This window comes from Mus pahari, chromosome 3 (assembly GCF_900095145.1).
Source record: "Mus pahari chromosome 3, PAHARI_EIJ_v1.1, whole genome shotgun sequence".
NCBI classification, from domain to species: domain Eukaryota; kingdom Metazoa; phylum Chordata; class Mammalia; order Rodentia; family Muridae; genus Mus; species Mus pahari.
In genome coordinates, this window is record NC_034592.1 from 76,268,773 (window position 1) to 76,278,156 (window position 9,384).

At 54.1% G+C, this 9,384-nt stretch overlaps 1 protein-coding gene across 2 annotated transcripts in view; it reads left to right on the forward strand.

Annotated features, from left to right (window-relative positions):
• Positions 1 to 1,347: 1,347 nt before the first annotated feature.
• The window catches only part of Mybpc3 (myosin binding protein C, cardiac), an 18,664-nt gene continuing 10,627 nt past the window's right edge, over positions 1,348 to 9,384 (forward strand). For both annotated transcript variants that reach the window (XM_029536493.1, XM_021192498.2), the window contains exons 1-19: positions 1,348 to 1,447; positions 2,430 to 2,696; positions 3,232 to 3,348; positions 3,428 to 3,535; positions 3,625 to 3,773; positions 4,293 to 4,410; positions 4,789 to 4,837; positions 5,001 to 5,030; positions 5,171 to 5,224; positions 5,256 to 5,258; positions 5,887 to 5,898; positions 6,105 to 6,268; positions 7,119 to 7,251; positions 7,538 to 7,540; positions 7,647 to 7,771; positions 7,850 to 7,955; positions 8,038 to 8,204; positions 8,544 to 8,709; positions 9,235 to 9,341. In XM_029536493.1, the coding sequence (XP_029392353.1) occupies positions 1,423 to 1,447; positions 2,430 to 2,696; positions 3,232 to 3,348; positions 3,428 to 3,535; positions 3,625 to 3,773; positions 4,293 to 4,410; positions 4,789 to 4,837; positions 5,001 to 5,030; positions 5,171 to 5,224; positions 5,256 to 5,258; positions 5,887 to 5,898; positions 6,105 to 6,268; positions 7,119 to 7,251; positions 7,538 to 7,540; positions 7,647 to 7,771; positions 7,850 to 7,955; positions 8,038 to 8,204; positions 8,544 to 8,709; positions 9,235 to 9,341 (1,903 nt within the window). In that variant the 5' untranslated portion in view covers positions 1,348 to 1,422. The remainder of the gene's footprint in view (positions 1,448 to 2,429; positions 2,697 to 3,231; positions 3,349 to 3,427; positions 3,536 to 3,624; positions 3,774 to 4,292; positions 4,411 to 4,788; positions 4,838 to 5,000; positions 5,031 to 5,170; positions 5,225 to 5,255; positions 5,259 to 5,886; positions 5,899 to 6,104; positions 6,269 to 7,118; positions 7,252 to 7,537; positions 7,541 to 7,646; positions 7,772 to 7,849; positions 7,956 to 8,037; positions 8,205 to 8,543; positions 8,710 to 9,234; positions 9,342 to 9,384) is intronic.

Sequence of the window (9,384 nt, forward strand, 5' to 3'; positions counted from 1 at the left end):
TCCTCCTCCTCCTCCTCCTCCTCCTCCTCCTCCTTCTCCTTCTCCTTCTCCTTCTCCTTCTCCCCTTCTTTCTCCCCTTCTCCCCTTCTCCCCTTCTCCCCTTCTCCTTCTTCTTCTTCTTTAGTGGCTCTCAAACACCAGTTCCTTAAACATTTAAACAAATGTTTTGTCTGTGTGTATGTATGTGTGCCATGCGTGAGCCTGGTGCCTGCAGTTTAGAAGAGGGGTGTTGGGTCCCCTGGAGTTTGAGTTACAGATGGTTGTGAGGGATTGTGTGGGTGCTTGGACTGGAACCTGAGTTCTCGTGCTTTTAATCGCTGAGCCTTGTCTTCTAACCCCATACCAGGTCTCTGGACGATTCAGAGATAAGCATAGCGGTGCATACCTAGAACAGCAGCTCTTTGGTTGAGGCAGGAGGATTGTCATTGGTTTGAGACCAACCTGGATTACTAGTTATAGCTTCAACACACACACACACACACACACACACACACACACACACACACACACGCACACAACTTAGGAGCAGGTGATGTGACTTTAAAGTAACTAAAATTGGGTGGAAATCACGGCTAAGTTTTTATTTGGAAAATGCTTAGAGGTGGACTCCCTCTATAAGCTATCTATTCTATTCTAGAATTGCTTAATGGGGATTCCCATAATTTATTTTTCCCCTGTAACACCTGATGAACCTGGTACAACTGAGGGTCCAGTCACAGAACAAGAACAGTGGGGGTGGGGTGGCAACTGAGGGATTCAGAGTACTCTGCATTCATTTTTGGTCAGTCCTTGTGACTCCAGCAAGCTAGCTCTACTCCCGTCCTCTACTTGGGAGGACATTTAGAGATCCACTCCCATGCCCTCGCCTGCAGGCTCACCTAGCTCTCCCTTGTGTGTGTGTGTGTTGGGGGGACATTAACTCCCAGCAGATTCCCTCCCTGCCTAACCCTCCACCAAGCCCACCCAGGATTCTGTGGTCCAAGGCCAGCCCCTGCCCCTGTGGTGCAGTAATGTGTGCCAAAGCTCTGCTGATCAAAAGAACAGCAGCGGCCAGCCCTGGCACCCCCACCCGGCACCTGTGCCCTCAGCCTTTAGCTGTGGGTGTCGAGGGCCACCCAGTCGTGTAATTTTCTGCTGACAGACAAAGGTGGGGCTACCCCTGAGGTCCATGGAGGTTTGGAAGGGCGGAGGCTATCCAGTCCTGCTGGGGGTGGGGAGGAGAAGCCAGAGGACCAGACGGCCCTATCTTCTCCCTGAAGATACCTCAGCTGGATGGAATTTGTCTATATTTAGCAGGTGGCTAGCAGGAGGCTGATAAGCAGGGCTGGGGAGGGGGCAGTCCTCATAAATAGTGAGGACACAGGACACTGTTCAGTCCCTCCTTGGGTGGCCTGCTTGGTGCCTGGTGTGACTGTTCTCACGATGCCTGAGCCAGGGAAGAAACCAGGTAGCTCCACATAAGGGTTTGGGTCGGGACCTGGGGCGGTGGCGCACACCGCTTGTGGGCAGGGTTAGGTACTGGTGTAGGATTAGGTCTGTGGGTTCCAGGAAGGGACAGGATGGTCCTCTTTGGGCTTTGTCTAATTCTCTGCTTCTTTCCCCCATTCCTCTAATGAGATCAAGGATAAACTCGGTGTCAGGGCCACTGAGAGATGACTTCACTAAGTCAGGAAGAATGCAGGCCAACAGCCCATTCTGTCTGGACCTGTATTTTCTTCTTCAGCCAGGGTCCTCCATTCAAGGAGCTCAAATTTAGGCTCCAGTGGAGCCAGCCTGCTGAGTCCCTGAGCTCAGTTTCTAAGTGTACTGAGTATGAGGAGGTAGCGACCCTTTCCAGCTCTGAGTGTCTGCCACATGAGCGGGAAACCCTAGGGTACTCACACGAGGCCCGACTCCAGATGTGGGGGGACAGTGCCTCTCTTCTCTGGAATAGAACAGGCAAGCAAAGGACAAAAACTGTAGGGAAAGACTTGGACCAGGCCTACACCCTTGCAGAGGTCATGGGGTCAGGGATCCAGGCCCCAGCCCCCAGGCCCCTGCTGCTCCAGGCTAGCCTTATCTCAGTTGCTCATTCTTAGTCTGAAGCCCTTAGAGGACAAATTTAGCTATATCCCAAGTAGGTAGAGTGCTGGGGCCCTTGCCAAGGGTTCCACAATGGGAGGGGAGGCTGGGCCTATCACTGGTGTTCCCAAGCAGGAGGGTAAGAACGTCTTATATGGTGGTGGGGACAACAGCCTGGGCTCTTTCATCTGTCTGTCCTTAGCCTCACCTCACCTGAGACATAAATATGGTTGCACCTACCCTATAGAACTGTTGAAGCATTAAACAAGAAGCTTGGGTTGTGCTTACTACACAGTCTTCTTGAAGAAGGGTGTCGGGGATGGGGTACCAGGGAGCCTAGCTCCTGCAAATTCCATCTGGCTCCTCAGTGTCAGCCTTCAACAAGAAGCCGAGGTCAGCGGAGGTGACCACCGGCAGTGCGGCCGTGTTCGAGGCTGAGACGGAGCGGTCAGGCGTGAAGGTGCGGTGGCAGCGGGATGGCAGCGACATCGCAGCCAATGACAAGTATGGTTTGGCAGCAGAGGGCAAGCGACACACGCTGACAGTGCGGGACGCGAGCCCTGAGGACCAGGGTTCCTACGCCGTCATTGCAGGCTCCTCAAAGGTCAAGTTTGACCTCAAGGTCACAGAGCCAGGTAAGAGCTTGCTGACCTCGCCCCAGGGCCCTGAACAGAGTGTGGACTCTGGGTGCTGGCAATGCTGTAAGCCAGAAATGCCCGTTCTGCTCTTCTGCTCCAAGCTCTCTCTAGGCATTAGTTGTGGCTGCAGCTCTTTCTGCACTGTGGAGGTGGGAACCCGTGAGCGGTATTCTAGGAAGGGTCCACTCCCATAGCAGACCCGGAGCCTGGTCACCCAGTTAAGGACTTGTCTAGCTATATGTGTTAGTGGGGAAATCCTAAGAGCTTGGTGGTGGTGGTGCTGGGTCAAGGCCAGAGCCTGGAAAGGGACAACAGATGGACCACAGAGCTGCTCAGAGCAGAAATCTGGACATGGCACAGGTGGACCGTGCTGGAGGACGGGAAGCAGGCTGGCTCCTCTTCTTGGAGTGAGGCCAGTGGCTGAAAGAGCCTGGGACACTGTTGTACAAGTATAATGTCCCTTAGGTGGGACATAGGTCTGCTGTCCGAGTGGGGGGCTCTAATAAGAAACTGTTCGATGACCGCACCTCAGCCCCTCCAGAGAAGGCAGAATCTGAAGTTGCCCCAACCTCTTTGGAGGCTCCAGAAGCCCCCAAAGAAGTCCCTGCTCCAGCCACTGAGTTGGAAGAAAGTGTCTCAAGTCCTGAAGGTAAAGAGGGCTGGATAACGAGGGACAGGCCAATGGATGGGGAATATCCCAGGGCAGACCTCAGAAGCCTTCTTTTCAGGGTCAGTCTCGGTAACCCAGGATGGCTCGGCTGCAGAGCATCAGGGAGCCCCCGATGACCCTATTGGCCTCTTTCTGATGCGACCACAGGATGGCGAGGTGACCGTGGGTAAGTGGGAGCTTCTGTGTTCATACTCAGGGTCAGGGGGAAGGAAGCCCCAGAGGACCCGCGTCAGAGAAGTCACCTTCATCTTGCAGGCGGCAGCATTGCCTTCTCAGCCCGAGTGGCTGGGGCCAGCCTCCTGAAACCGCCTGCGGTCAAGTGGTTCAAGGGCAAGTGGGTGGACCTGAGCAGCAAGGTGGGCCAGCACCTGCAGCTGCATGACAGCTACGACAGAGCCAGCAAGGTGGGACGCCTGGTCAGGGGCATGGGGAGCCAGGAGTAGAGGCATGGGGAGGCTGGGAGCCTGGGAAGCAGGGCAGAGCTGAAATGTTCAGCCATACCAGCTGCACAAAACAGCTCCCAAGTGGAACCATCTGCTTAGACTTCTATCGTGGCCATGTGCCGGCAAGAACCCGTCATGGTTTTTGTTTGTTTGTTTGTTTATTGTTTTTGTTTTTTTTTTAATTTTTTGAGACAGGGTTTTTCTGTATAGCCCTGGCTGTCCTGGAACTCACTCTGTAGACCAGGCTGGCCTCGAACTCAGAAATCCGCCTGCCTCTGCCTCCCAAGTGCTGGGATTAAAGGCGTGCGCCACCACTGCCCCGCCTGTCATGGGTCTTGAAAGGATCCTTTCTGTAAATTATAGAAGTGCTCTGTATGTGTCAGCCCTGAGAAGTGAGGTCAGCAGGCTTTGCCACGCCCATTCTCTTTAGGACCTCAGGGCCTCTCCTGTCCCAAGCTTCCTTCATCCTCCTGCCCACAGGTCTACTTGTTTGAGTTGCATATCACAGATGCTCAGACCACTTCTGCTGGGGGCTACCGCTGTGAGGTGTCTACCAAGGACAAATTTGACAGCTGCAACTTCAACCTCACTGTCCATGGTGAGGGGTGTCCTGGGGTCTCATCTGGTCTTGTGGTCCTCGTGGGTCCTGGTCCCTTGGGCTTGTCTCTGTCTCCCAACTAAAAAGGGTGACTAGCTGTGGCCAGATGCCAGTGCTGATCACCTGAGGTGTGAACAAAATGCACGCTCTCGGGAGAATCGTGGGAGCAAGTCGAGGGTGGGATGCTGTTTCTGTGTCCCTGCCTCACACAGTTTGAATGTGAACTGGGAGGTGAGTGGGAGGCAGCCCACTGTGGAGATGGGGATGAGAAACTGCCTCGCCTCTCTAAATATGAACCCTGGGGGAAGCTGAGAAGATGGAGTCTTGTGCTCCGACTCCCCGAGGTCACCTGCACCACTACATTCTCTTTGTACACAGAGGCCATTGGTTCTGGAGACCTGGACCTCAGATCAGCTTTCCGACGCACGTGAGTGGCTCTCTTTCCTCAGGAATGGGGGTGGGGGGAAGGCCAGTGTGAGGGGCTGAGAGCCCTTGAAGTTTTAGATAGACGCATGTGGGGGTCCAAGCTGAAGTCTGTGAGGGGCAAGGGCAAGCTCCCGGGTCACTGAGAAACCGTCTAACTCCCACAGGAGCCTGGCAGGAGCAGGTCGGAGAACCAGGTACACTCCTGTCCTCCATCTATCCCATCACAGAGATGGGTGGGAGCCCCACCTGGCTGCGCCCCTTCCTCCTATACCACTCCATCGCCTGAGCCCCTGCTAGCTCTTCAGAGAAGCCTCATGGGGGTCTCTCTCTTCAGTGACAGCCATGAAGATGCTGGGACTCTGGACTTTAGTTCCCTGCTGAAGAAGAGGTGAGTCCTTGGGTCACATCTTCCAGGGCAGAGAGTAAGACCTGGCATTGAGGTTTCCAAGCCATGTGGCCCTGAACAGAATGAGGCACTTCTCTGAGCCGGTTTCCTTATCAAGTGGGAATCTTGTCCCAGTGTGGATAAGAGTTATATCTTATTAACCATCTTCAGCGCACCCCTCAAAACCTCATGTTGAATCTACAGTAGACCATTTCCATAGATTCTGAAGGCTCTAAGAAGTAGGAAGAGGGTCCCCAAAGCTGTAGCAGTAAGGACCTAGCCCAGCCCCTGACTTCATTTCTTTTTCTATCCTTTCTTTCCCTCTCTCTCCATCTTCCCTTCATGGCTACTGCTGCTGCTCCTGCCCAGAGAGTAAGGCATGGGGCTGGGAGGTTCTGGGTCTTACAAGAGGATGTTAGCTGTGGGGACATGTGCCCTTTCTGCTGGGGTTTGGTGAAACTCACACACACCAGGGTGACATTCTTGAGGCTCAGAATGGCTCTGACACTGTCTAGTATTATGAAAAATGAGACTCCTGCCCTGAAAAGTAGGGGCACTGTATGGGGGAGAGGGAACAAGTGAAGGCCCTGGGAAGGGTCCCGGTCTTGGCAGGGAGGTGTCCAGACTTCTAATGTGTGCCTGTCCTTTTCCCTCATCTGGAGCAGCAGTTTCCGGAGGTGAGTTGAGGTTGGGCCCTCCTCAACACCCTGCGCCAAGAGCCCTCCCTAGTTCAACACCCAAGACTCCTAGACTGAGAGGGGAGGGGAGGGGAGGGAAATGGGAGGGAAGGGGATGGAAGGGGGCAGAGGCAGGGCCTCATCCTGTGTCCTGGAAGGGACAAGAAGGGACTGCCTTGAGCTTCCCAGTGGGCTGTGGGACACAGGGACTCGAAGCTGGAGGCACCTGCTGAAGAAGATGTGTGGGAGATCCTGAGACAGGCACCACCGTCAGAATACGAGCGCATCGCCTTCCAGCACGGGGTCACAGACCTGCGAGGCATGCTGAAGAGGCTCAAGGGCATGAAGCATGATGAAAAGAAGAGCACAGGTTAGCCTTTTCCACACAAGGGATAGCACAAGGCACCAGCTCCCAACAAAGGAGCCGGGCTGCAGAGCAACACACAAAAACCTGTAGTATGGGCAGAGGGAGCCTTCTCGGGCAAGACAAGCAGCGGTAGTCAAAAGAACAATAAAAAAAGAAAAAGTTCAGCAAGGCACTGCATGTTTTACGTAATTGCCTAGTTAGTTCTCCCAACAGCACTGCCAAACAGGGGATGGTATCAGTTCACTTTTACAAGTGAGGAGACAGGGGCACGGAGACCTAAGGCACTACCGCAAAGCCCCACAGTTGTCTTCAGGCCCAGCCTGAGCATTTGTGAGCTTCTGCACAGCCCTTCAGGTGCAGAGCTGTGTTTACCAACATGGCTGCAAGGGGGAGGCACTGTTGTGAGGCGGCGCTGGGCTCTAGACTCCTCCTTGGGTCACTCGCCTAAGCCCTGTTCCATCTCTACAACCTGAGACCCGTGACAATGAGCTGGAGAACTGGGCGGTATGGCGCTAAGGGAGGGGAAGCTGGCAGGGATGCTAAGGTGAGCTTGTCATTACCAAGAGGAAGAGAGGGGGGCGTGGGCTACATTCCTAGTCCTCACAACGAGCTTCTATCATGTTGGATGCCTCTAGCCCTGCTCAAGAGCTGAGCAGTTAGAAAGAACCTCAAGGAAGACAAAGCAGAGACAGACAGAGATGAGAAGACAGGGTCATTATGGAAACCCAGAGGGTGTGTCTGGGATACTCAGCAGGGGGAGGAAGATGCAGGCACCTGCCATAGCTGCTGTGGTTGTGCTTGGGGGAAGGGTGTGGGCATTGGGGGGGGGGCTGGGCTGAGTTGTGGGGTTCAGCCTTTCAGAAGAAGCTGGAGCCTGCCTACCAGGTAAACAAGGGCCACAAGATCCGGCTGACTGTGGAACTGGCTGATCCGGACGCCGAAGTCAAGTGGCTTAAGAATGGGCAGGAGATCCAGATGAGTGGCAGGTGTGGCAGAGGTGGGGCAGGGTCCTGGGTCCTGGGGTTAATGGAGTGTCTTATTACCCTGTATATTTCTGTGAGATCTCTCTGACTCTGGCTCCCAGTCCCTGTTTGTATCTTCCCCCATCTTTGGAATTTAATTCCAGGTCATTTAACCTAAACAATCTCTCTCTCTCTCTCTCTCTCTCTCTCTCTCTATATATATATATATATATATATATATATATATATATATATATGTATCTCACTTCCTTCTATGTGGAACATGGCAATGGCCCCTTCTGTTTCATAGCAAGTAAGTCTCCTCCCTGACAGCCTGAAGCAACCATGGGATTGGTGAAGGGCACCAAGCCCAGGAGGGGCATCCGTGATCTCCTGATATGCTACTGTGCCCTGCCCAGGTACATCTTCGAGTCCATCGGTGCCAAGCGAACCCTGACTATCAGTCAGTGCTCACTGGCTGACGACGCAGCCTACCAGTGTGTGGTGGGGGGTGAGAAGTGCAGCACGGAGCTCTTTGTCAAAGGTGGGCCAGGGACCAGGGAACCCTGGGAGGAGAAAAGGCCACAGGGGACCAGCTCTCATGTCGCTCCTCCCTGGACAGAGCCCCCGGTGCTGATCACTCGGACCCTGGAAGACCAGCTGGTGATGGTGGGTCAGCGCGTGGAGTTTGAGTGTGAGGTCTCAGAAGAAGGGGCCCAAGTCAAATGGTGAGGGCAGGAGCATGGGGGTGTGAGTGGAGCTGGAGAGGGGACATCTGCCCAGAGGAGACATTGTCCCATGTCTGGAAAGGCTGAAGGATGGGGTTGAGCTGACTCGTGAGGAGACCTTCAAATACCGGTTCAAGAAAGACGGGCGGAAACACCACTTGATCATCAATGAAGTGACCCTGGAGGATGCAGGACACTATGCAGTACGCACAAGCGGGGGCCAGTCGCTGGCTGAGCTCATCGTGCAAGGTGAGGGCCTCTATACTGAGCCTGGCTGGTCACATGGAAGGAGCAGGCTTTGGGCTAGTGTTTGATACCCTGACCTCATCTTCCTATCTAAAAGACAGGTGTGCTGAAGGGTACCCTGCAGAGAGTGTTAGGAGGGTCACATGGGCCTGGTCAGTGTCCCCCCACCCCGAACCTGAGTTTCCTGTATAACTATAATATCAAGACACACATGTGTGTCCCATAACTGCACATACCAAATCAGAGGCCTGCATTCCATTGCCTGCGAGCCCACATGTCCCCACAGAGGTCCACACGACACTCGAATTCCCCCGGAGCTCACAGGCTCTGCCCATCCCACAGAGAAGAAGCTGGAGGTATACCAAAGCATTGCGGACCTGGCGGTGGGAGCCAAGGACCAGGCTGTGTTTAAGTGTGAGGTTTCAGATGAGAATGTACGCGGCGTGTGGCTGAAGAACGGGAAGGAACTGGTGCCCGACAACCGCATAAAGGTGTCCCATATCGGCCGGTGAGTGAAGAAGAGTCAGGTTAAGGAGGGAGGCCAGACGACTCATGAAGGCAAGAGAGAAAGAGAGAGGAAGAGAAAGTTACAGAGGACAGACATGGAAGGGAATCACATGGGAGTCACCTAAGACAGAAGGTAGAGATACAGAGCCAAAGAGTTTGGGAGACACTAAGGGTGAGGTGCCCTGGCATTCCCCAAACTGAGCAGTGGCAGTAGGCCACTGAGGAGGTGGCACTGGCTCATCCCAGAGCCTTTGAGGGCCATGCTGGGCTCCAGGTCACAGATATGACCCAGATCAGTGTTTGCCTGTCTCCAAGGTCCCTGACATGGGGTTGTCCCTGTGCAGACATCATGTCTGCACTGCTGACCTCAGAAAACACACAGGGAGCTGCAAAGCACACAATCCGATAAAGAAGCCACAGTTTAAAACATGAGGACACTAAGGAGCTAGGATAAGGCACAGCTCCCTGAAGTTGGGGGTGGATGGAGAGGCCAGGGTTGTGAGCTCAGTTACCACCGTCCTTCCAGGGTCCACAAACTGACCATTGACGATGTCACACCTGCCGACGAGGCTGACTACAGCTTTGTGCCTGAAGGGTTTGCCTGCAACCTGTCTGCCAAGCTCCACTTCATGGGTGAGTTAGCACTGTGTGTGTGTGTGTGTGTGTGTGTGTGTGT